Source organism: Natator depressus, chromosome 9, assembly GCF_965152275.1.
Source record: "Natator depressus isolate rNatDep1 chromosome 9, rNatDep2.hap1, whole genome shotgun sequence".
In the NCBI taxonomy this organism is placed as follows: Eukaryota; Metazoa; Chordata; order Testudines; family Cheloniidae; genus Natator; species Natator depressus.
Window position 1 is genome coordinate 16,037,670 of NC_134242.1, and position 27,367 is coordinate 16,065,036.

The 27,367-nt window shown below is 45.5% G+C and overlaps 1 protein-coding gene and 1 long non-coding RNA gene across 8 annotated transcripts in view; one reads left to right on the top strand and one right to left on the bottom strand.

The window, feature by feature from the left end:
• TNIK (TRAF2 and NCK interacting kinase) overlaps positions 1–12,098 on the top strand; it is a 302,103-nt gene extending 290,005 nt beyond the window's left edge. For 5 of the 6 annotated variants that reach the window (XM_074963574.1, XM_074963569.1, XM_074963575.1 and 2 more), the window contains 4 exons: positions 2,498–2,647; positions 4,734–4,893; positions 5,486–5,625; positions 8,848–12,098. In XM_074963574.1, coding sequence (XP_074819675.1) covers positions 2,498–2,647; positions 4,734–4,893; positions 5,486–5,625; positions 8,848–8,931 — 534 coding nt within the window. In that variant the 3' untranslated portion in view covers positions 8,932–12,098. The remainder of the gene's footprint in view (positions 1–2,497; positions 2,648–4,733; positions 4,894–5,485; positions 5,626–8,847) is intronic. The other variant, XM_074963576.1, reaches the window with a different exon arrangement.
• Positions 764–27,367, bottom strand: LOC141993842 (uncharacterized). Of its 2 annotated transcripts, none has more exons than XR_012640954.1 (4): positions 26,330–27,367; positions 21,006–21,055; positions 7,654–8,613; positions 764–856 (listed from the first exon to the last, which is right to left on the bottom strand). It is a non-coding gene; the product is annotated as an uncharacterized LOC141993842 (long non-coding RNA). The 2 variants fall into 2 exon arrangements; XR_012640953.1 differs by having other exon boundaries at positions 7,654–8,549; positions 26,330–27,365.

Genomic DNA, 27,367 nt, shown 5'->3' on the forward strand with positions numbered 1-27,367 from the left:
TTATGGCACTTTCCATCCACAGATCTTTGCAGAGGGCTAACTGAAAGGGGCAGTGGATTCAGAGACTGTTTCATGCTGAGTAAACACTGCATCCCTCTAGCAAATATGGCTTTTTCAGGGAGGGTGAGTGTGATCTGATGCTGAATAAAGTGAAGTGGACTTCATATGAGGAATTAAGCAGAGTTAAGGCAGTCTACACTAGAAGCGCTACATTGGCACAGGTGCGCCGTTGTAGCACGTCTGGTAAAGATGCTCTATGCTGATGGGAGAGAGAGCTCTCCTGTCAGCATAATAAATCCACTTCCATGAGAAGTTCTCCCGCTGACATAGCGCTGTCCACACTGGCGCGTAGGTCGGTGTAATTTACGTTGCTCGGGGGGTGGCTTATTCACACAAAGTAAGTGGTAGAATAGACCCGGCCTTAGAATGGGATGGGATCCACCTCCCCAAGCTGCGGGCAAGTTTTGAAGCCGTAGTTGAATTCTCCTGTGGCTGCTATTCGAATCTATGGACTAAATAGGCATCACTGCCTTTCCACACCTGTTCAGGGATTCACAGAGACTGGAATTATGCAAATACAGAGTGGCCCTTCCTTGCTCTGCCTCACCCCACCCCTAATAGTTCATTCCTGTTCAGAGTCCGCATGAAAACCACTCAGACAGGATACAAATGATCTCCCACCCTTGGTTGCTTTGCCCACACACTAACACAGACCTTACACGGCACAGAGCACCTGCTGTGGGTTGGAAGGGGGAATTCCTCCATATGTGTTGACTGAAATACTCTCTCAAATGCAAATGATTACTCCTCCATGATCCTGTTTAAAGGCCCAAATTTTGGGGCTGCGCAGAGGCACCTGCAAAAAAAGAACAGTGCTCACAATGGGGAGCCCAGGGTGGGAGGGGGGGGGAATTTGTTCAACCCACAGAAAGTACCATGCAGGGGAGGAGCTTGTGAGTCACATTTTTTTAATGCATACACCATCTGACCCTGCAGACACACCACCTCTCTGCAAATTATTTGTGCATCAGCAGAGGAATGTGGACTGGCTACTTCAAAGCCTATCAACGCTGGCAGAGATTCGTGTGTTGTTCGCAGCGGTGAGGGTGTTTGCAGGTTGTGACCCTAAACTTCGAGTATCTCTGTGAGGAAAAGACAGAGGAAATTTAAGTGATTATTCTGAAGGGGGGATGGTGGAGCTTGATGTGGAGAGAGCAGCAAAATAAGGACAGACGCGTGAATGGAATTAAGCAGCAGGGTGCAACTTTCATTAAACTCTAACACAGCGGGAGGGGCATTACCCACCCATCACCCATACTCTCCTATACCCGGTATTTACTTGGTTCCAGTGCATGGGGTTACAGGGCTCCTTACCATATAACCCATAACATGGGGTAGGTTCTCCTCAGCCTATTCCCCCAGGACTCAGCTCTCTGAGTCCTAGCACCCTCGCCCTCGCAAGGGGGACAGAGGGTGCAGCAGGGTGCGGACCTCAGCCAATGAGGGCCACAAGGTCTGACCTCCTCATGCAAAGGCCACAGAGTCTCACCCTATCACATGAGCCCAAGACCCAACACCAAAATCCCAGGTCTTTTATCTCTGGGAACTGTTCATTTTAGTTTCTTAACCGCACAGGAAACTGGCCACAAGTCACAATGAGTAAACAACTCCACCCGGTACCTCAGTTATGTACCAAGCATGTTCCTACTCAACCCACTGTGGCTTCAAGGTGCTGTGAGGAAGGCAAAAGCTCCCTGGTACTTTGCCAATTGGCCTAGGGGAGAAAAAATTCCTTCCTGACCCACCTAAACAGTAACCCACGGCATCTGTCAAACTGCGTTCCTGTTCTTAGTTTGGATGGGTAGGGTGAGCTGCAGGAACAGAGGTGAATGAGATTCCACATGACCCCCACTCGGAGCTAAATCCTGGGAGCTGGGGAATGCTGGCCAGTCAGCACCCCACTCCCCCAGCTGGCCAATGCATGCCAAAGACTCCCAAACAGAGGAGCTACCTATTGTCCTTTGGCAAGTATCTCCCTCCCTTGCTATTGGAACTGTCTCCCTTCCACGGCTGGCCCCATCAAGTTCCCCCACCCATTGGTGTGGGTGGGTGGCATATGCCTGTATCTTTACAGGCTGTCTTTTGAGCTTTCATTCCAGCTGTTGGATCCATATTTTCCAGTGACTGCTATCCCTGCATGGCGAAATGCAGCATGTATGTAACATGTCAGACAGCCTGATGGTTATAACAGGAAAGACAAACATTACAGCAGCACTTTGAAGCTTCTTGTAAGATATAGCAATACAAAAAGAGCCAGACTAGCAAATAAACGTGGACAGACAGAGAGACCAAGTAATACCCTGTGGGGCATCTGAGATGCAATAGGAATATCAATGACACATTTAATAAGAGACAAACGTGGTTTCATAACTGTAATGTGCTGCCAATAGTGGGCTTTGTTTGTACCTCAGGAAACTGACTGAAGGGATTTTAAAAGTCTTTTGCAGATCTCCAGCACAAACCGTTGCTTGTGGACCTCACGGTAGAAGAGGGTCAAAGATTGAAGGTTATCTTTGGATCACATACTGGATTCCATGTGATTGATGTAGATTCAGGGAACTCTTATGATATCTATATACCATCTCACGTGAGTACACGGAGGAGCTGTGTTACTGTGTTACTGTATGACTAACATGATGAATAAAGTACGTCCCAAACAAGATTTGGAAGAGGGTTCGGCTGTTGGAAATCATGGCTAATTACATGGCATCTTGCTGTGAGTACTAAAATCACTGGTAATGGCCTCTCTGACAAGCGAATGAGAGAGGGTGAGAGGTACCATACACCTAGTTAATAAAGATAAAGGATCTGATTCAACAGCCTTTACTTACTTGGGGGCAAATTCAGCCCCATGCCAAGCCTCCATAGTCAGGCATGGAAAGAGGAATCCTCTCACATACACCACGGACCAATAGTGGCGCCATTCCATAGCTTCTGTTTCCTTGCTGGGGGGAGGGTTAATAGGGAACCAGGTTCTGCCCCAACAAACAAAATGGGCACCCCAAGGAACTGGGCCTCTTAGTGCAGTTCTCTTGTAGGGAGTCCCAAATCCTGCCCTTCACCCCACTCCCTTGTGAAGTAGTTTTTCTGAGTAAGGGCTGCAGGACTGGGCTGCAGGATCTTTACGGAATAAGCTGTGTTCCGAACTCTGTGTATGGTTAATAGACAAAAATGGACAGTTAAGTGAGACAAGACAATATGAAGTATACGTAGCCTTTTCTGGAAGCCGATTTTGCTGAACTCTGGTAAGAATCTCTCATCACATGGTTTCAGCTAAATTGGTTTAAGCACATTTTGTGAATAAGGCCAAAGCAGGACTGAACTGAGGTTACAAAACATACTGGGGTTTAGGTTTAACTTGGTATGCCCACTTTAACTATTTATGGTACGCCCACACCTTGAATACTGCGTGAGGTTCTGGTTGCCCCGTCTTATAAAAGATATACTGTATTAGAATTGGCAAACGTACAGAGAAGGGCAACAAAAATGCTTTGGTTTTCATATGAGGAGAGATTAGAAAGACTGGGACTGTTCAGATCAGAAAAGGGATGACTAAGGGGGGATATGATAGAAATCTATAAAATCATGACTGGTGGAGACAGTGAATAGGGAAGTGTTATTTACTCCTTTACATAACACAAAAAACAGGGGTCATCCTATAAAATTAATAGACAGCAGGTTTAAAACAAACATAAGGAAGTACTTCTTCACACAACACATAGTCAACCTGTGGACCTCACTGCCAGGGGATGTTGTGAAGGCCAAAAATATAAGTGGGTTCAAAAAAGAATTGGATAGGTTCATGGAGGATACGTCCATCAGTGGCTATTAACTGAGATGGTCAGGGATGCCACCCCATGCTGTGAGTGTCCCTAAACCTCTGACTGCCAGAAGCTGAGGTTGGTCGACAAGGGATGGATCACTCAATAATTGCCCTGTTCTGTTCATTCCTTGTGAAGCATCTGGCACTGGCCACTGTCGGAAGACAGGACACTGGGCTAGATGGACCATCGGTCTGACCTAGTATGGCCGTTCTTATGTTTTTATGTTCTTATATATAGTGTTTGAGCAAACCATTGGAGAAACCGGGGCAGCTGGAACTGTGCTTTAAATCAACATAGGAATTCCATATCTGATCAGACGAGTGGCTCATCTAGGACAGTATCCATTGCCTGATAGTGCTGCCAGTGCCTAATACTTGACAGGAACTGGGGGAAATGCCGCCAAGGTAGCATGTTGCCTTAGCGACTGAAGATCAGAAATGTAAGAAAAGTAGCTGCATCCTAGTTTCTATCCTTTCTCCAAACACTGATTATTCAAGAAAGGAGAAGATTTCCTCCTCCCCAGTTCTGTACCCAGTATTCTTAATTTCTGTTTCACTATCATTTGAACACAAGATGTATTTAGTGCTCAATAGCAGTTGATATATGATACTGTCAAATGTCAGACACCGTTTTCTGGGGGTGTAAATGTTGCAATCTCCTTATAATGGCTGAGGCTGTTTATCTTTGACATGTCAGACAGTTTGATGGTGGGGTAAACGTGACAAATTACTCTCTTTCAAGCCGATCCTTTAAATGCCCAGGCATAGCTGTTTAACAGGGTGGGATTTTCTTAGACTTTTTTCCCCTCTTTGATTTAATTCTGATTTGGGGGGGTTATTTTAATCACAGATTCAGGGCAATATCACTCCTCACGCCATTGTCATCCTGCCAAAAACGGATGGGATGGAGATGCTCGTGTGCTATGAGGATGAAGGGGTGTATGTGAACACCTATGGACGGATAACTAAAGACGTGGTGCTGCAGTGGGGAGAAATGCCTACTTCTGTGGGTAGGTGAACCCTTCCTCTTCTCCGTTGTCATTTACAAATGTAAAATAAGAGGAGAAATAAAGGAAACTAAGATGGGGGTCATTTGGGCACTTGCCAATCAAAGCAGACCGCTCTCACTCAGATGATGGGCCTAGTTGTTGTCCATTCATAGATTGGGCCTTGAGGTCTCCCTACTTAAAGTCACTAGTCTGGGGAGACAATGTGCTCCAGTGAAGAGGGCACTGGATGGGGAGTCAGGAGAACCTGAATTCTAAACTCCTGGCTCTACCATTGGTCTGCTGTGTGACCTTGCTTCTCCTCTCAGTTCCTCTGTTTCCCCCATCTGTAAAATGGGGATAAGGATGCTTTCTTCTTGTTAAAGCACTTCGAGATCTATGGAGGAAAAAGCACTATATAAGAACCATTATTATTATCTATTATTTGAGTGCTTTCTCTTGATGTGGCTGGCTTCTGCTACTTCTGGCAAATGGAGAGCTACTTGATTCCTCTAGACAGTCTTTGAATATTGATTGTTGAGAGCGGCTTTGCCCATTTTGTTATTAATAGCCTGCCAAATGTTTTTAATGCTCTTTTGGAAATTCCTTTTGACAGCCTACATTCATTCCAATCAAATAATGGGCTGGGGAGAAAAAGCTATTGAGATCCGTTCAGTGGAGACAGGACATTTGGATGGAGTATTTATGCACAAGCGAGCTCAAAGGTTAAAATTTCTATGTGAAAGAAATGATAAGGTAAGTCTGCCTCAAAGTGTGCATCAGTGCTTTACATCTTTAAGATACAACCAGCTACCTTGAGGTTTCAGATCTAGTTTGTCTTGAGGTTAATAAGTAATCAATGTGATGGTCTGCTTAATGCACACAACACACAAGCAAACCACTCCAAGTAAATCTCTTAAGTAGAGACAACCAGTAATGGGGAGAGGCCCTATATTGACTCAGCTTGAATTTCTCCTAAGTGGTGATGACAAAGCTACTTGAGGAGTCTGCTCAAAACCTAATGGGCCCATTTGCCTATCTTTGATCAGCTGGAGCGGATCAGTTGTGTTTCCATTTACAGATTCTATTATAATGATTTTCTGCATAACCATTCCCCCATCCAGCAGAGTGAAAATGCTGCTGAAATATATACTCCAGTTCAAGCTGTCTCACCTAAACAATAGCCTGTACTCTAAAATATTGCATGGCCACAAATCAGTTCCATGAAATAAATCCATTTAGAATCTTGGCAGGTCAGTTACAGTTACACACATACATTACATTAAAAGAACATTATTAATGTTGCAAAGTCAAGTACTTAGAAGTTAAGAAATGCCAGAATGAAGGTTGCCTATGCAACCTTAATTTGATCCCCTCATGCGTACGCATTGTGATACAATCTTAATAATGTTCTTTGAATGTAGATTTTTGTGTGTAAATTCCTAGGTTTTTCAAAAAGCAAATTGATAAAGCAGAAATTCCATCATGTGACATCATATTGATACCCACTCATCAGCAGAGTTGGACTGTTTAGATCCACTGCACAGATCTCTGCCTCTTGGGCTAACGGAATAACTGGTAGCAGTAATAGGATGTCATCCTCTGTGTGGATCAGCACAAGGGAGGGGTGAGAGACCATATCTGCCAAAGGGTTTCACAGACGTATGCTAACAGCAGAGGAATGGTGAGACTCAGGAATCGGGAGTTACATTCCAGGCTTTGGAGGAGAGTGCTCTCTAGTGGACACAGACTCTTCTATACATTTTCCCCAGACTTGATGACTTCTGCCCCATCCTCTCCAACATGGCCCTGTCCTATCCTGTCTGCTCATCCCTGGCTACTTTTCCTAAGCCCAGGCTCTTTGCCCAGCCAGTTACTCTCTTTCTTCCCCCTACCCCTTCAGTTCCAATCTCACCAGATTCCTTGTCCCATTCTGCTCCTTTTCTTCCCCACTGCCCTGGCTTTTGTCCTCCAATGCATTCCCCTTCCCCATTACCTGGGTGTGAAAAGTGGGGACACCGAGAGTACAGGAGAGAGAGAGGCTCCCTGTTCTCAGGTCAAGTGCCTAGCCCCATTCCAGCCCTGAGCCCCATTCCAGCTGGAAGCAGCCATTACAGAGAACAGCCAGCTTTTGCTTCTGCAGCCCTGGACTGGAGGGAGCATGCTGAGCTGCTTTGTGGGGATGACACATACATAATCCACTCGCATGTAGGAGCTGTGAGCAGATGGTGGCTGCACAGTCTGGTTACACATGGGAGCTGTGAGGGGATGGGGCATGCTCAGTGAAGACAGAATTTTTAGAGATTTTTAGCTGCTAAAAATCAAAAGTCTCTGCTGAGCATGTGCAAGCTGCGATTTTTCAAAGGCTTATAACTTGGTGGAATTTTACAAGGATGGCAACAGGCCCATCCCTATCGTAAAGGTCACCCCACTGCCAAATTTCAAATCCCGGATACAAAGTATGGGGGTGCTAGAGTTGTTCAAAGAAAAGGTCACCGGCTTTTTTTAACATAGCAAAAGAACAGAATTTTCCCTAATTTCATTCTCAGAAATGGCTGAACAATTTGGCTGAATTTTTCCAAAAGGTTGACCTGAGGCAGACAACCAGCATGAAAAATTTCAGGTCAAACAGCCTGGCAAAGTGATAAACAATTGAAAACAAGGTCTTAAAATGGGAAGTCCTGCCTATAATAAACATGGCACTATGGAGCAACCCCAAGCTGAGCTCTCCTCTCTGGTACTGATAGCAAGTCAGGAAAGCCCCATAATTTTATTGACACCTACGTTAATGATGATCTGGCTCGGTGGGTCATTCTTCAGTGGTTCTAATTTGCTCAGAATACAGCCAATACAGAGACAACCAACTTGCTGAACTTCCCTTAAATGATAGCACCAGTTCTCTCAGTTGACGTCTTAAGTGTTAGATTTCAGTTTCCTTGTACTAGTCTTGGAGAGTGTCCCTTTGCATATAGAAAATGTGGGAATGAAGAGTGTTGTCATCTGCAGTGACTGAGAGGTTGTGTTACATGATGGACTGAGACCCCCCTAGAAGAAAATTCTGCCAGGTTGTTATTCATAAACTCTTATGTCGTCTTGAGATACTAGCAAGGTATAAGGTTCAAACTTAGTACTGTTTGTGGCATCCGTCAACACTTTTGCCCTCTGTAATGGCTTGCCTGGAGTAGTGCCCACTTGTGGACCTTTCCGGCATCCTCCCACAGCTGCAGGTCTCTGTGTACGTTGTGGAGGAAAGTCTCTATCCCCCTGTGTTTGCTGGATGCTTCTATAACCTTCACCCCTTGGATGGGGATTGGAAGACTGGAGGGGCTTGGACCCATAATTTCCTTCAAGTAAACAGTAGAGTCCACTCATTACTGGGTGTTCCCCAGTCTCCTCGAGAGTCTTTTCTGGTCAGGGACACATTGCTTCTGCCTCAGTGGCTGTCCCAGCTGTCAGGCTTGTAGTGAAGCTCCCCTTATGCAGAGAGGCAGAGCTGCATCCTGCTCCCTCACCAGACATTGCTGAACTGAGCCAGGTTCTCTCCTTTTCTTCTCCCTCCAGGCCTGGTGTTAGCTGCAGGTATTGTAGGGTGGGGCTAACTGGGTTCTCTTTCATCCCTTCTCTGCTGGTATGGTGTTTCTCTGCTCCATCACAGCCTCCTTGTACTGCAGTCACACTACCTAAGAAACAGGATTAAAGTAGAACTTCACTGGAAACCAGGTGCCCTGTCTCCATTCAGCTCTCCTGAGAAAATTAAAAAAAAAAAAATGAAGAGGGGAAACTGGTTGGCTCAAGGTATTGGTAATGGGATAAGGAACCTTCCATCTCTAGGTTGCTTGTTTGACTCTAGCTTGGGTCGTTAATGACTAAAAGACATTTGGTGGCTGTTAAATCTAAAACGCTGAAAAAACATGCAATTAACTACTTGTTGCGGTTGTTTTTTTGTTTCACACCCCCCCCCCCCTTCTTCCCATACAGGTATTTTTTGCATCAGTGAGATCTGGAGGAAGTAGCCAAGTTTTTTTCATGACCCTCAACAGAAATTCCATGATGAACTGGTAATAGAAGAACGCTTGACACTTACCTTCATGGCATTATTTCTAATTTAAAGGACATTAAACATGTGGACTAACACTCTCGAGGCAGATACGGAAAGCCTTGTGGAATACACCACTCCCCTACACACACTCTCACAATACAGTACACCCTTCATTGTTGCAGTCTGGTAATGGAGAGAGAGGATTCACTGGAGATCCCTAAGAATGCAACACTGTGTTTGGGGCAGAAAGAGACATATGCACTTCAAAAGTAGAGAAAGAAACCTCTGATGGTCTCCTGATTAAGCTGTGTTATAGTGGGTTATGAATTTTTTTATTTTACTTTTTCTTTGTCCCCTACTTTGTAAGAATGGGGAAGAAAATAGTGTCAAAAAGTATGTTTTTAATTCTGTCTGCCTGCTAGCATCAAATATATAGTTTGCTGTAAAGTTATTAATTAAAACTGGTGAAAGACAGCACAATAAATGTACCTTTTATCTTTGCGATGAAGGCCATAACCATATAGCTAAGTAATTTTGGGAAATCTTTTGCCTTCACCAACATTTACATGTTGCTTTTGGCAGCAACAGCTTAATGGATTTTTAAAGAAGAGAAAAATAATAGTTTTTCCCCTCTTTTGGGAAATGGATTTTAAATGGCTAAACTACTAGCCTTAGACTAATAAAATCAACAACATTTTTGTCAGTCTGTCAGTCCATATTTCTATCTGGATCTTCACATAATGGTGTGTGTTGATAGAGAAAGTAGTGTCGTTTGTTGTTACTCCTGAAAACAGTGGGAGGGTGTATTAGCATTTTTTCCCCCATGCTACTTTATGCAAGAGGTCAAGGCAAAAGAAGGGGATGGAACAAAGGCTGAGAGAAACACAAGATCATTCAGGTGACAGATGTATTTGGAGGGATGCATGGAGCCACTTTGAAGACAGGGTTTTTAATTTAGGATCCAGTCATACTGAGAACTAATTGGGTGTGCACAGCTGAATGGTTGGGCCCCACTTAAGAGTGATGCTGTGCATTCAAAACTGCCCTGGAAGTCAGTGATAGCTAAGGGTGCCTAGCACCGATAAGGATTGTGGCCCCAGTGATAACGTGGCTTCTGTTGACTTTGTCTCGTCTCCAGATATGAAGACTGGGACGGGCAAGTTAGAAGGTTCTGAGAGGCCCAGTGTCTGCTCAGTGTAGGGGAGAGAGGGGATTAGCTACTAAACCAAGCCAAAAGGAGCATTGCACAGCTGAATTGTAAAGAATTTTTAAAAATAGGGTTTCTTGAGTGATGATTCTGAAACTATAATCACTTTCTGCCCCTCCTCCACTCCCCCCGAATTACCCAACATACAGTGAATGACAACATCTGTGCAGAAATATGTGTGTATTTAGTTCAGGTTGAATTGTGTCCTTATAAACTCTGCTCAACTGATTTAAATTTTAAGTGAGTATCTGGGATTTTTTTTCTCAATAGCTACAAGCATGGCTGCCCGTGGTATTAGGGTGTTGCATAACGAGATCTGTGTTGCTGTTTTTAACCTACCTCGTTTTGTTCGTTTTTGTTTTGTTTTTCATTTCGCTGTTTATTGCAGCACTGTTACCTCCAGGAAGATGTAGAGAGCTTAACTGGCAATCTCTGATATTATATGTAATAATAATGATGCTATTAAAAAAACAAATCAACTGTCGTTGGTCAAATCTGAATCCTTCACTGATTAAAAAAGAATCTCACACTGTCAGTCCCCCTGGCCCTGTAATGGACTGCACCATCCATTATTGTGCCGGTAGGCATTAGTTTTGTTCATAGTCATTTAAAATTGGTTGCTGGCCATACCATCAGTAAGAGCACAATAAAAATCAGAAACCCGGGGCAAGTGTATAGCAAGTTGGTGAAAATATGCTACTTCCGGCCTGTGGTTCTTAAAGTTTCAACATGGCAGCTTCGTAGGTTAGAGGCAGTTAAGGGAATCCAGGCAGCTTTACAGCTCCATTTCTGAGCCTCTGCCATTAAAGCACCAGGGTGCTGGTCTCAGCCAGAAAATAAAACCCTAGTAAGATAACTTGATCTTTAGCTCTGTTCAAAGCACTATTCATGGCTGTTGGTTTGATGGACTCTCTCTTCCAGAGGAAGGATCTGTGCAGGGGCAGTTGCTTCGGTGGCTCAGACTGTCTGGCTGTGTATACACGAGCCTATCTATCTGAAATTTCCCACTGTTGCTGAGCCCTAATGCAGACAAGCCTCCAGGCAGCCAATGGCACGTTAGCCGCGGCATTGTCGTTTAACCGTGCTCAGAGCACGTCTACACAGCCTTGTGGGCGTGATGCCAGTGGCCGCCAGCATTTTGTCTGAATTAGCACTAACATCGTTGAAGCTGCAAGTGGTGGGAAATTCTGAAAATGGTAAATGCCAGCAACGCTTGTAGTGCACGTTCCAGCAGGGACCTTGAAATCAGCACAGTACTTCACTGAGCACCATGGAAACCACAGTAAAGCACTTACCAGCTCTCCTCAGTAACAAGCCTAGGCTTGCACATTCCTGTAGGGGTCTCCAAATCAACAGTAGGGAGACTTCAGGCTGTCAGCCACAGCAAAGCACTGTGGGTACTTTGAAAAGTGTCCTTAATTAAAGAGCAAATATATAACTTGGGCTAGCTATAATTTCAACCTAGAGCTGCCACTGAGTGATCAGAAAAGGACCTCCATTTTCCCACATCTCCCACTACCACACACGTACACACCCTTGTGTTTTTTATTGCAATGGTTGTTTTATTTAGCAATAACTTTTCTGATTAAATTTAGCAACTGCTGTAGTTGTTGGATACTGGAATTAAAACGGAATCAGAGTAAGTCTCTTCACTGACAGTGATTGCCACCAGCTCTTTATATTTTCACTGTGGCTACCTTAAATCAGAAGCTTCTCATTAATTTATGTTGCAAACTGATGACTTTTTTTCCCCCTAAAGTCTCATGTTCAGAATACACAGCTTTAAATGATTTTTTTTATTGTGGGTTTTTTGGGAACAGTTATGAAATAAAAGGGAATCATTGTGTTTAAACATAAGGTGGTTTGTGAATGTATTTTTTAAAAACCATACAGTCATTGAAACAAAATCATAAGAAACCAATATTGATGCATTCTTGTTTACAGAGGATGTATGTGAACATAACATAGATCAAAAACATTTCTGGTGCCAACTACAATAAAACACAAAACTTCAAACATCAAGCCATGCCTTTTATATTTTTGTACTAACCCTCTCCCCTGGGGTAATAACCATTAGCAAGTCGCAGAGGCAAAATAAACTGCACTCCTTCAAAGGCAGTTAGAGGCTCAATATTCTGCAACAAATCAGAAGTTCTTAGAAAAATAAGATTCACCATAAAAGATCAGATAATTGACCCATCACGTCTGGTACCCTGCCTGAGAAAAGTGTGGCAATATCTCCCTGGTGCTTCCAGCTCTCATTTATTCCCTGAACCAAGAGATTTTATTGTCCCTCAATAGCATCCTAGGTGAAACCGACAAAAATGTGACCAACATGTCCGTCAGTGTTCAACAGACCTCTAATATCAAACACTCAACTGTTTTTAAAAGAGGTCATTTGTCCTTTTTGCATAGCATCTATTCAATGAACACCCCCGGATTCCACATCTTTGGATCATTTGTGGATCCAGATAGTCTCCTGTATAGAAAATAAAGTAAGATAAGCAGACCAGAACATAATGTACCCTTGTGATAAAGCCTTGTATTATATTGGCATGCCAGATGCAAGGCTGTTCTTGCATTCAAACTCTCAGTTGCATTCCAGTCCATTATATTTGGCTCCTATACAACCATGAGCTTGATTCAGCCTGTGAAGACATTGGCTTCTCAAGAGACCCAGAAGGGGGTTGTGACAGTGCAAAGCAGCTGCAGCAGTACTCTCCACCACTTCTGCCAGTGCAGCCCCCAAAGTATACATCGCTAGCCAGAGTCACTGGAGGTAGAGCTATATGAATAGCTGATATCTTGGTTCACTGGCTGATCCAGAAAATTCAGGGGGGACGTTCATTTTGGGTTGACTAAAAAAGAAAAACTTTGAATTTTTCAGCAAATAAAAAAAAATGAAGAAAAATTGTTTTGGATTGAATACAATATTTGTTCGACTCAGAACAAAACATTTCATTGCCAAGTTTTAACCTTTTTAATAACATTGTAGTAAAATTCAAAACTAACAGAAAAAGTCAAAACAAAATATGATTTTCTTCAGATTTGTTGGGGTTTGGGGGGCTGGGGGCGGTAACTGAAACAACTAGTGAATTCAACACAAGTTTACAAAATGTTTCAGTGGACCCAAATCTGCCATTTTTGGGGTGTGTGGGGGGTGGGACTTTAGTCTGAAAAACTTCTTCCAGCTATGTCTGGGAGATGCCCTGATTTGGCATATCTCTGCACAAGCAATCTCCATCAGCAGGACTCTCAAAGGAGTCCTGACTCCCGTTAAATATGCTATCCTATGGCAGGAACACAAGAGGTACAGTTAGGGTTAGGGTAACACAAACACCCTTTGCCTACCCTAGGGTGCTGGCACAGAGGTGAATCAAGTCCTATACCTGTAAAACATAATCTTCCTGATCCAGTCTTATTGACAGTACACAGTACTGCACTCACTAGGTCAGGAAAGCACTAGCTACATTTTATATAAACATCTCTACCTTTTTGTATTAAAATTAATTTTTTTTCCACCCTCTGAGAAATTGATTGAAGGTCACTGGAAAAATGACCATTCATTACAGTCCTTAGAACAGCGTCATGTTGGCATTATGGGTTGCATATTTTATAGGGCTGTGTTCTGGTGTGTCCGGAAAGCCACATGGGCAAATCTAGTAAAAGGCAGATGAGCTAGTACTTGGGTAACAATTAAAACCATGCTATAGGGAGTCAGGACTTTCCAAGGCTGGTCCCTAATGTACTTTGCATTAACAGTTTATGTTGGAAAATCCTATTTCCTGATAGTAAAGGCCATTCATTGTTCTCTAAAGGTATAATACGTGTGACAGGGTCGGGCCAGATGGGTACAGGAGAGTAATAGAAGGCAGATATATTAGCCCCAGGTTAAGTAGGTCCCTTTTCCCTGGGTAAGGTAACAGGGAAGGTTCCAAAACAATCAGGAACCTTCTGGAGACAATTAAGACAGACAGGCTAATTAGAACACCAGCAGCCAATCAAGAAGCTGCTAGAATCAATTAAGGCAGGCTAATCAGGGCATCTGAGTTTAAAAAGGAGCTCACTTCAGTTTGTGATGTGCGTGTGAGGAGCTGGGAGCAAGAGGCACTAGGAGCTGAGAGTGAGAACGCATACTGTTGGAGGACTGAGGTGTACAAGCGTTATCAGACACCAGGAGGAAGGTCCTATGGTGAGAATAAAGAAGGGGTTGGGAGGAGGCCATGGGGAAGTAGCCCAGGGAGTTGTAGCTGTTGCACAGCTGTTCCAGGAGGCACTCTAGACAGCTGCATTCCACAGGGCCCTGGGCTGGAATCCAGAGTAGAGGGGGGGCCTGGGTTCCCCCCAAACCTCCCAACTCCTGGTCAGACACAGGAGGAGTTGACCTGGACTGTGGGTTCACAAAAACGGCCAAACTAAGGGCTGCCGTGAAGCTCCAAGGCGAGCAAATCCGCCAATAAGCGCAAGACCCACCAAGGTAGAGGAGGAACTTTGTCACATACGTAACACTTCTATGGCACTCTGCATCATTGCTGATGGTGTAATCTTGATTATCACAACACTGCTGCACAGCAGGTGTTATCACCATGTTTAATTTACATAAGGGGATACTGAGACAGAGAGGTCAAGACATGCCCAGTTCCACACAGCAATTCAGTGCCAGAGCCACCTTAAAACTCAGAAGCTTCTGGGGCTCCCAATCACATGCTCACTCCATGAGACCCTCAAATCAGGTCCATTAAGCACATGTACTGATCACTTCCTCCTCAATCATCATTTCAGTTAGGGAGTGGGAGGCGAATATTAGGCTGCTATCTTTTTTATTAAAAATACTCTAATTTGCTAACCAAATTAATGTGTATACAGCATGTTTTCATGTTTGATTAGGAATGCAATTAGTGAAGATTAAGCAACTTTGTGCCCTCCAGTGTGACAGGTAGTTAGATGTAATTTCCAAAGTGTTAAGTTGCTTTTAATGTTTACAGTAGCAACCGGCCTAATCAGCAAAGGCCGGATCCTGACCCAAAGGTTTCCTCTGTTCAAAGAGCATTTGGATTTTTGCCCATATTTACAATCTGTTATGCTTGAAAATCCATTTATAAAACCACCAGCCAGGAATCTGTTCTCATTGATGCTGGTGTAAATAAGGAGTTAACTCCATTGAAGTTATTGGAGTTACACCACTGTAGAATCAGTGTAAATTAGATCAGAATCATGTTTTTAGACATATGTATGCAACTGCCAGAGCAAAGATCCTCTTAAGATGGAGACACTAATGTTTCTGCAAGAGCCCAAGACACCCGCCAAAGCAATGCAAGTTACAGCGACCTAAGCACTGTCCACGCCGGCGCTGTGTCAGTGCTTCTAGTGTAGATCTGCCCTCAATTTCGTACGACGGGGGAGACATGAGTATCGCCATTTGTATGTGCTGAGAAGTGAATGCTTTGTTTTATTTCCTGGTTCTGCACTATTTATATATCCCATAGGCTGAGAAGTCCCTTCCACTAATAAAACTCGATTGTGCTGGCTTCTGTCTTGCTCGTGAAGTTTTTTTAAATGTTTTCTGATTGCACTTTGTGGCAAAAGAATAAACAAAATGCTATTTCTACTGCAGCTGGAAGTAAAACTGGACAGACGCAGCAGCTAACTGGCTTGTAAAATGGGATGTATTGTACAAATCTCTCTCTATTGCTGATTTAAGTCTTCTGTTTACAGTGTTAATAGATATGTACAATTGCAAGGCTTATAATATTAACAAAAGGTGTTTCTTTTTCTGCAGTGATAAATATCACCTGGGTTATTTTTCTGTCTCAAACTCCCTAGTAAATTCAAAACTGCTGTCAGTAGTTGCTCAAAGTGAAAACTCCATTCGTTGCAGATGGGCATGATGCTGAGTCGCTGAACATTCTGATTCTTTTTCATTTAATCATCATAGTAAAGATCTGATTGAGTGAATGTCGGTGCTGAGAAACTCGCAACTGTCTCAGGGGTGATCAAGAGGGGCAACATATGCAGGGAGCCAGCGCATGCTGCATTAATGAGCTATGCATGCACGGTTTTGTGCTGCACTCTAAGAAATGCGGCTTCTGCAAAATATATCTGTTTTATCGTACCCAGGTGTGCATTGGAACTGTTATAAAATTCTCTTTTCAAGTACAAGTAGGTTAAATGAAACACTGATTTAAGGGCACAAAGCTCCTCTCATTTAAGTTGATGGCAAAACTCATATTGACTTCAATAGGAAGAGGAGTGAGCCTGTATTAAGCATCCAATCATGATAAAGGAGAGTCCTTTTAGTTTAACTTGAAAGGTCTTTTCCCTGTATATCTGATTTGTAATTGGTTGATTTTCATTGAATGTGAGCGTGCGGCAGCACTTAAGATTAGGTAGCAGCCTACAACCAGTGATGATTTTGGAGACGCTCTCCACCTCCGAGCTGTGCTGAGTCAACAGGACAGATCATTATCGGGGCAGACATCTCACTGTTTATCCTGCAGTGGTGTCAAAAGGCTCTAATCAGGATTGGGGCCCTATTGTGCTGGGCACTGTGCAACCGTAGAAAAGAGACTATGTCAGCCCCGAAGGCCATCTTGAAGGCTCTGGTTCTGGATAGAAACGGGTCTCCCCTGAATCTCTGGCATCTCAGGAAATGCTGTAGGATCCCTAGTCATTGACCAGTACCCCATTGTCCTAGGTGCTGTACTTTATTATTATTAATATGAGTCAGATTTAAAGTTTTCATTGGTGTTGTTCATTTTCTTTAGTACCAACATCTGATTTTCACCAAGTGGCTTCAGCTGCCTGCTGGGCTGAAGACCCTTGAATTCAATTAATTCCTGAAAAGCTGCTATCGATTTTAGGCTCCTAATGAAGGGCCAGTCCTGCATTCATAGATGGAACCACTAGGGGAAACCAGGTCCTCCCTCCCCCACGTTGTTGATGCCCCCCTCAGAATGGCTTCAGGACTCTCACGTTCTCACTCAACTTCCTTTTATGTGTGTTAAGGAAAAGTTAGCACATGTGACTCCATTTTGGTTTGGGGCTCACCATTGTCTAAAAGCAAGCATATCATGCACCAGGAGGAGTGTTCCTTAGATACTGCATTCCTGTGAAAATCCTCCTGCTTGTCTCCAGCCTGCCTTGACTCCCGGTATCTGTTCTTTGTCTGTCCCTAACTCCCTATCTCCTGGCCTTTGATGTGAGGCCTCCCATCCTGATAAAAAAAGTTACTGATTCATTGCTTTAGGACCATGCTGTGTAATTAACATACTAGTTTAGCACGAGGAATGCACCAAGCAGAGATAGGTGGTAGATAAGAAAAGGGTTTGTTTATTGGCTAAGGTTTCCGATGCATGAGGGCAACATGCTTTGCTAAGAGGTATATAACCTTTGTATAATCTGTATTCGGGGTCCCCTCCTGGCTAGCAGGGGGGCACCACGCTCAAGCGTAATAAACTTGGTGTTTTTTGGGAACTCTGCAGTTGTGGACTTTGTTCATGTGCCTCAGCCTAGATTTGAACTGTGCGTGACCTATCAGGTATAATTCGCAGCAGTTTTGTGCGTGATCTGTCAGGTATAATTCGTAGCATTTGTGTGCATGTCCTATCAGGTATAATTCGCAGCATGTGTGTGCGTGTCCTACTAGGTATAATTCGCAGCATTTGTGAGCGTGTCCTATCAGGTATAATTCGCAGTAGTTGTGTGCGTGTCCTACTAGGTATAATTCGCAGCATTTGTGTGCGTGTCCTACCAGGTATAATTCGCAGCATTTGTGTGCGTGTCCTACCAGGTATAATTCGCAGTAGTTGTGTGCGTGTCCTATCAGGTATAAGTCGTAACATGTGGCTGTGCCTTTGTCTGTATTCCTTGCATGCCCTGTCTGGTGAAATTAGTGGGAGTTATGGGTGCACAAGGAAGGCAGGATAGGGCTCAGATGCGGTGTTTATATTTGGTTAAAACGCTATGTGTGTGTTGCATGAAATTTCATTGTGGGGACTACCCTCCAACCCTCCTGCAGGATTATTTGTCATCTGTCCATTCCTGTAAGGGGGATACATGGTAGTTCATTTTCTTTGATCTTGTATTTGCCTTCTAAATTTAATAATTTTAAAAACAGAATTGTGACCTGAACATAAAATGGGTTTCCCTTTATCATTTGCCTTGTCATGTGTAATTGGAGCTGTGGAAGGTGTGTAACTGCAGAAGCCTCAACACTGTGGCTTTAGTGATGGGCGCACACACACACACACACACACACGTAACCTGGAACCCCATGTCAGCCAATCAAAGCTGTCTGTCTGTTCATCCCATGCTCATGGATGTAGTTTATGCACTCCTACAGTCTAAGCCAGTTTATAAATAATATTCTTTTACAAAACAGGTCTGAGTTTGAACATATTTAGAACAATACATATACTCTCCCCCCTCAGTAAAAATTCCCACATTTTATATCTTATCCTTTTATTGTCCAAGATATGTTTTTTGGTTGGCTGATGCCATCAGAATTAGAGTGCTACTGAGACCATGGCTGCACTACAAACTTTGGTCCATGCCAGTTGTGTTGGCATAAAGCCACTGCAGTTAGTATATTGCTTGTGCACGTGCATACTTAGTGGCTTGAGTTGGTGCTGCACATGCTCATCAGGAGTGTTTGTGTCGGGGCACAGTGTGGTGCACCGTGGGTAGGTATTCCAGGGTCAAACCTGCCACCCTCCAACACACTGTCCTTTGGGACGTTTTGGTAATGCGTGGTGGGGCAGAACCATATCATGCACGAGTGACTGGGAGCAAGGGGTCAACTTCCCAGCATGCAACTGTTTCCACCCCATAATGTCATCTATATCCCATAATTTTTGTGCCTTTTTTAAAAATCCCTTGAGATCCGCACAACCTTCCTCGCTGTCTCCATCTCTGACAGAAGCATGGAGCCTACACAGCTCTGCACTATTTTCATAAGCATTGTAAGCACAGGGCACATAAGAAGACCCAAATCAGCCTGGAACATGACAATTTCTTGGATGACAGAATGTTATGGGACATAGAGAGAATTCAAGGTTTTTGGTGGCATTAATTTAGTATCTGAAGATGGCAGAGCGCTGCTTCTGAGCCCAAGAAGTGAGCAGTGACTGGTGGGATCACATCATAATGCAGATTCGGTAAGATGAGCAATGGGCACAGAACTTTTGGCTGGATCAGGCCATGTTCCTGGAGCTGTGAGTCAAGCTCATCCCAGCCCTCCAGCACAAGAACACCAAAATGAGAGCTGCCCTGACTGTGGAGAAGTGAGTGGCGATTGAATTGTGGAAACTTGCAACGCTGGATTGCTACCAGTCAGTGGGAAATCATTTTGGAGTTGGAAAATCCACAGTGGGGCAGTTGTCATGCAAGTGTGCAGGGGACATGGGACTGTGACTCTGCTACATGGGACTGTGACTCTTGGCAATGTGCAGGACATAGTGGATGGATTTCCAGCAATGGGGTTCATGAATTATAGAGGATCAATAGATGGCACGCATATCCCTGTTCTGGCACGAGACCACCTTGCCACAGTGTACATCAACAGAAAGGGCTTCTTTACTATGGTTATGCAAGTGTTGGTGGATCACCGGGGATGCTTCACCAACATCTATGTTGGCTGATCTGGACAGGGACATGCCACCAGTATCTTTAAGAACACAGGACTGTTCAGAAAGCTACAAGCAGGGATTTTGTCTCCTAACTGGTGGATTATCATTGGTGATGTTGAAATGCCACTAATGATGCTGGGGGACCCAACCTATCCCTTGCTCCCATGGTTTATGAAGCTGCAATCAGCCACCTTGACAGCACCAAGGAACGCTTCAACTACTGGCTCCGCAGGTGCAGAATGACAGTTCAATGTACTTTTGGTAGATTGAAGGGACGCTAGTAATGTTTACTCACAAGATTGGAGCTCAGTGAAAAAAAATATCCCAAAGGTTATAACTGCCTGCTGTGTCCTGCATAATATCTGTAAAGCAAACGGGACAGTTGCTGCTGGGATGGAGGGCAGAGGTAGAGAGGCTGTCTGCTGAGTTTGAACAGCCAGACACAAAGGCTATTAGAAGAGCTCAACACAGAGCTATATGGGTCAGGAAGGCTTTGAAAGAGCACTTTGAGTGAGCCACACTAGTGTGCTGTGGTGTGCTGTGCTCTATTTGCCCTGCAATTTTGGGTACTGAGTGGTGCTTGGGGTACACCTGTGAATACAACACTGTCAGTGCACCTATTAATTTTGTGGTGCTTGCTGTACATTTATGATTACACAGTGTTTGTCATTGATCCTGTGAGTTGTCACACTGTACATTATGAAGTAAATGGGTGCTTTCCATACCACTAGGCACTCTGCAGCCTATGTTGTGAACTAATAAAGATTAATTATTTTATTCCATAACAAAACTGTGAAAAAAATCTGTGCAATTTAAAAGCAAATTCATTAAAAACTTAATAAACTAATGGAACAAAATTTAACTAGGGGAAAGAACATTCATTTCTAATTTACCTACACATAGAGCAATCCATGGCTCTCACAGTGTATGTGAAGCAGTGGTTGTCCGTAATATAGGGGTAGGGATGTGGCCCCTGATGCCACATGGGAGGCAGGTGTGTAGGGAGATGCTGTAATTGAGCTCTCTGTGGACTACCAAAGGGCGATGAGTCACTCATTGTTGAACCTGTTGGACCACAAGAGGCTGCAGCATTATGTCCTGGTGCACCTCCCTCTCCTTTTCCTGCTGGGACTCCAGAGTCTTTCTCCTGTCTGCTTTCTGTCTCCATACAGTCTGCAGTGTTCACCCTCCTGGCCCTTTGCTCATGGTCTGATGCAGAACTGGCTTACAGGATCTCATTGAACATGTCATCCCGCATCCTTACCTGAGTCAAGCGTTCTATGGATCTGTAGGGGGACCCCCTCAAGGCCTCAGCTGCAGATAAAACACACAGAGGTACCACTGAGAGTACAGTCACAACTGAAAATGGAAGTTAAGATTCAAAACACCCTTCCCTTGCTCTCCTGAGGTTTTACACAAGACATGCTCATTGACACTTCTGCTTTGCAGTGCTTGTGTATGACACAACTCTTATCACCAGCCATGGTGAATATGGCCTACCAGGTTGAGAGAAATGAGAAGGGAATAGCTCATTGCATGAAACTATGAGTATAGGGCAATGGCACTGAATTACTGGCACCCTTTTCCACAGGCAGTGGCGATTTTAGCTGATCTCTCACTCCTGAGGGTAACAAAACACAACTGCTGGTGGTGTCTTGAAGCTGCCAGGGGCTTGTATGCTGCTTGCTTATGTATTGCAATGGTGCCTGCCAAAGTTCTCACTGACTAGCGTGGGAAAGTGTCCTACAACGGAGGAAGAAATAAGGCAGCCCTCCCTAGAAACTTCAGGAGAGGATTGCAGAGTATGAAAGTTTCATGGAGATTTCTCAGGAGGACACCCCTGTGTACATAAACAAACTGCTCTGCCTGGCCCCACCCTGCCTAACTCTACAGGGGAATGAAAGCCAGATAACAACTCTCCCTCTGTTAGTTGTACTGCTGCCTCTTTTAGGGTGTGTAAATTAATGAAAAATCAATAGCTGTGTTCTGTTAAGTTGGGGGCAGCACCACTGTAATGTGAAATAAATTTACACACTGACCTGAGGGTCCTTCCCCTGCATCGGGCTCACCTGGGCTTGAATGCAAAGACTGACTGGACTTCTGGTGGAGTCTCAAATAGTTCCTGGCTTGCGGGATAACCTAGTCACTTGTTCCACATCCTCCTCCACCTCATCCTAACTGTACACACCAGGGACCTGTGACTAGGGCTGATCGGAGGTATCCACAGTGGTCTGCGGGGAGGTGGTGGGGTCTCCGCCAAGTATGGCAGGCAGCTCGTTGTAGAAGAGGCAGATCTGTGGCTTGGCATTGGATTGACTGTTGGCCTCCCTGGCCCTCTGATAGGCCTAGAGTGACCAGACATCCCATTTCTAAAGGGACGGTCTTGTATTTAAACCCTCCTACGGGTGTCCCGACTTTTTCTAAAAATGGGCAAATTGTCCCACATTTTCTATCTCCCCCGCATCAGTACTGGTGGGTCCTGCTGCTGGCCAGATCCCTGCTTGCCAACCGGCCACCCAAGTTGGTGGCTTGGGGGTCCAGTGGCCAATGATGGAGGTGGCTGTGCAAGGCTGGTGGTGAGGCAAAGCTGCAGTGTGAGAGGCCGGCCGTTCCCCCTCGCGGTCCATCAGCACAGCCCCCACTGCAAGCGGGCTCTCGGACAGCAGGGTCTCACCTTCCATCCTATTTCCAGCCAGTGCTGGCTGCGTGCTGCGAGCTACAGTGGTGGATGAGTTCAGGCAGGTGCCAGGCAGTGGCCAGTTACGTGTCGCCTCTGCTGCCCACCCATTGGCCCTTTACATGCTCCTCTTCTCCTGCCCTCTCCCTGCTTTGCCCCTTCACCCCCCAGCCCCGCTGCTGTGCCATATCCCCCCTGGCTGGGTGCATCCTGCTCCCAGTGCTGTGCAGAGAACCAGCCCCTGGTCGGAGCACTCAGCTCACCAACTGCCTGGCCTGCAGGCTCCTTCCTTCCCCCACTACCTCTGGCGCCACAGGAAAGGCCAAGACCCTCTGGCCCGGGATGTTGGCCAGGAGGAGCCAAGCCCTGCATATGCCAAAGCCCTGCACAGTGCTGCCAGGGGAAGCCTCTCCACCCCTCAGCTAAGCTCTGGAGTGGCGGGGCAGAGGGAAGCGATTTCCAGCCTGTTCACACCCCGGCCATGCAGGATCCACAGCAGCCCTCTGGGAAGGGGCTTAGCATCCTCTCCCTTGCCCTGGGTTCTGCCCCCAGGGAGTGTGGGGCCGCTCCATCCCCTAAGCACCCTACTCTGCTGAGCCACCTCTTTGGCCCAGTTTGTGGAAGCCCTTGCAGTCAGGTTCCCTGGGCCCTGGTGCACAATGCACACTTAGGGCTTAACCCCTTCCTGCCCGTGCTGTAGCCAGAGGCAGCTGGGTTATGTCGGTGGCCAGCAGCAGCCTGGAGGTGTTAGCTACCTTTCGACACTGTGCAGGCAGGAAGGGACAAGCTGCTTCCAGCCATGGGGAGGGGGAAGAGAGGAGTTCTGCAAAAGACATGGTCCAGGTCATCCCTCCTCTCCACCCCCACTCCCCTGCGGCTGAAAGCAGTTTCTGTCCTTTCTCTCCTGCACAGTGCCGAAAGGCTGCTGATGGCCACATTCTGGTGTGAACCCTGGCAGAAATCTGGGGAGCGGGGGCATGCAACCCTGTATGCCCCACCATGTGTTGCCTCGGAAAGATGCGGTGCCAGGTACCAGGAGAGGCGGGTCTATCCCAGGGGTCCAGCCAGCCAGGCGCAGAGAGCGCAGGGCAGGGAGAGTTGGGTCAGTCGGTCACGCCCCCACCCCCCGTGTAAGAAAGGTGTACAGGAGTGTGTGTGTCTGTGTCGCCTCTCTCCGTGTGTGGGGGGGGTAGGAGTGTGTGTGTCACCTCTCCCCAGGTGAACCCTAAAGCCTTAAAGATAAGAAGGTAAATAAAAAGAATCCAATATGCTGTATTTCTTTTTAACGGGCTTAGTCAACTCTATGTTAATTTGAACGTTTGTACTGCATAGTTCTGATTGACTGGCATTGAACAGGCTTGAATACGAGTAATTTTACCAGGTGTCCCATGTTCAGCATAGGGAAATATGGTCACCCTAGATATGACTGACCCAGTTCACAGAATCATAGAATATCAGGGTTGGAAGGGACCTCAGCAGGTCATCTAGTCCAAACCCCTGCTCAGAACAGGACCAATCCCCAACTAAATCCTCCCAGCCAGGGTTTTGTCAAACCTGACCTTAAAAACCTCTAAGGAAGGAGATTCCACCACCTCCCTAGGTAACCCATTCCAGTGCTTCACCACCCTCCTAGTGAAAAAGGTTTTCCTAATATCCAACCTAAACCTCCCACACTGCAACTTGAGACCATTACTCCTCGTTCTGTCATCTGCCACCACTGATAACAGTCTAGATCCAGCCTCTTTGGAACCCCCTTTCAGGTAGTTGAAATCAGCTATCAAATCGCCCCTCATTCTTCTCTTCCGCAGAATAAACAATCCCAGTTCCCTCAGCCTCTCCTCATAAGTCATGTGCTCCAGTCCCCTAATCATTTTTGTTGTCCTCTCTTCAATTTTTCTACTTCCTTCTTGTAGTGTGGGGCCCAAAACTGGAAACACTACTCCAGATGAGGCCTCACCAATGCAGAATAGAGGGGAACTATCACATTCCTCGATATGCTGGCAATGTCCCTACTTATACAGTCCAAAGTGCCACTAGCCTTCTTGGCAACAAGGGCACACTATTGACTCTCATCCAGTTTCTCATCCACTGTAACCTCCAGCTCCTTTTCTGAAGAACTGCTGCCTAGCCACTCAGTCCCTAGTCTGTAACGGTGCATGGGATTCTTCCATCCTAAGTGCAGGACTCTGTACTTGTCCTTGTTGGACCTCATCAGATTTCTTTTGGTCCAATCCTCTAATTTGTCTAGGTCCCTCTGTATCCCATCCCTACCCTCCAGCGTATCTACCACTCCTCCCGGTTTAGTGTCATCTGCAAACTTGCTGAGGGTGCAGTCCACACCATCCTCCAGATCATTAATGAAGATATTGAACAAAACTGGCCCCAGGACCGACCCTTGGGACACTCTGCTTGATACTGGCTGCCAGCTAGACATGGAGCTATTGATCACTATCCATTGAGCCCGACGATCTAGCCAACTTTCTATCCACCTTATAGTCCATTCACCCAGCCCATACTTCTTTAACTTGCTGGCAAGAATAGCTGTTCCTGCACAGCCTCTTCTCCCCTCAGGCCCAGGAGATCCAATATCTCCTGTCTGCTCCAAACCGGAGCACGCCTGGAGTGTGTAGCCAGTATGGTCAGCTGAGCAGTTGCACATAGCAATGGAGAGCTGCTGGATGCGGTTGCCAAGCTGGACAATCAGGAAAAGGCATTTCAAAAATTCACAGGGCTTTAAAGCAGAGGGGGGCCTTCCGGTCGCGGTGGCCCCTAGGCAGTGGAGTTCACAATTGTGGCTGGAGCAGTCAATGTCAGTCATTATGGACAGCTGCTGGAGGACTGTTAGGGTCCACACAGGGCTGTCCAGAGGATTCGGGGGCCTAGGGTCTTCAGCAGCGGGGGTTCTTCCGCTCTGGGTCTTCAGGGCACTTTGCTGAAGACACGGAGCGGAAGGACGCCCGACGCCAAATTGCCGCCGAAGACCCAGAGCAGAAGAAGTGCCGGCAGGTCTTCGGCGCCGGGTCCTTCATTCCGGGTGTGTTGGCTACACTGAAGGACCCACCGCCGAAGTGCCAACGAAAACTCTCATGGGGGCCCCTGCGCGGCTTGGGGTCTGGGGCAAATTGCCCCACTTGTTTGGGAGGATTTTAGGGGGGGAAGACGTTTCCAAGTGGGCTCTTTCCCTGCTATATATTTGTTAGACGCTTGGTGGTGGCAGCAATAAAGTCCAAGGGCAAAAGGTAAAATAGTTTGTACCTTGGGGAAGTTTTAACCTAAGCTGGTAAAAATAAGTTTAGGGGGTTTTTCATGCAGGTCCCCACATCTGTACCCGAGAGTTTAGAGTGGGGAAAGAACCTTGACAACCGCTCTGCCACCATATCAAGATTCCTTCCCCACTCTGAACTCTAGGGTACAGATGTGGGGACCTGCATGAAAAACCCCCTAAGCTTATTTTTACCAGCTTAGGTTAAAACTTGAGCTATCCGTCACATTCCGTCAAAGCTAGTGACACCCCTTCCTTGGACCCGTTTATCTAACAGATCCTTCATCTGGTTTAGATAAGCCACATTACTTAGTCCAGGCCCTCCCTTAAGGGTTTGAAATTTTACTCTGTACATTTCAGATGTAATTTGAAATTGCTTTAAAACCAAATCCTTGAACTTATTATAGTCAGAAGCCTCATCAATAGGCATCTTATTGAAAATGTCCATAGCTCTTCCAGTTAATTTTTCGACCAATGTGGTCATCTTGTGAGCTTCAGGAATTTTATGGGGAGTGCACAGCCTCTCAAAGGTGAGAAAATATTCAGCAATATCACTTGATTCATCATACTGTGGACATAGTCACTCCCATTTGTGGATTGTTGGGGAAGGATGGTTAGGGTTATCCAGCAGATTCCGCTCAGCCCTTACCTTCTCCAACTCCAGTTCATGCTTCTTCTCTTTTTCCCTCTCCTCCATTTCTTTTTCCTTTGCCTCCATAGCTCTCCTGTGAGCAGCCTCTTGGTGTTTTTCTGCCTCTTTCGCTGCCTCCAGTTCTCTCCTGTGGGCAGCCTCTTTGGCTGTTTCTGCCTTGGGCTCTGTCATCTTTGCCTCTCTGTTTTTAACTAACTTTACACCCGAGAGTTAGAAATAAACAACGAAACAAACAAAACTTGGCTTGTCATAAAAAAAAATAGGTTGTGCTGTAACCGGATACCTGTGTTCTCTGATACTGATTGTCAGCCTACAGAAAAATCCTTTAATAAAACCCTAACCCCTCTGTCTCCAGACAAATAGACAGAAAACCCCTCTAGTTGCTCTTAGGTAAAAAAACAACTTCAGGTCAGTGAAGACTTGTGAATTTCCCTGCAGGAGGTTAACTACCCTGCCTTTAGGTAGAGAAAACTCCAGCTCACGAAAGACAAATCCCTTTTGTCTCTGCTCTGGCCCCCAGGCAGAGACAAAAAAAACCCTCTAACTGCTTTCAGCTTAGAACCTGCTTTCCAACAGCCCAAAGGGAAATAAAATTTCCTTTTAAAATCTGTGCTTCTGGTTCAAAAAATCTCAAATTGATCTCAAAATGATTACAAGTTAATCCCACTGCTCCCACCATGTCAAGATTCCTTCCCCACTCTGAACTCTCGGGTGCAGATGTGGGGATCTGCATGAAAAACCCCCTAAGCTTATTTTTACCAGCTTAGGTTAAAACTACCCCAAGGTACAAACTATTTTACCTTTTGCCCTTGGACTTTATTGCTGCCACCACCAAGTGTCTAACAAATATATAACAGGGAAAGAGCCTGCTTGGAAACGTCTTCCCGCCCCCAAAATCCTCCCAAACCCTACACCCCCTTTCCTGGGGAAGGCTTGATAAAAATCCTCACCAATTTGCATAGGTGAACACAGACCCAAACCCTTGGATCTTAAGAACAATGAAAAAGCAATCAGGTTCTTAAAAGAAGAATTTTA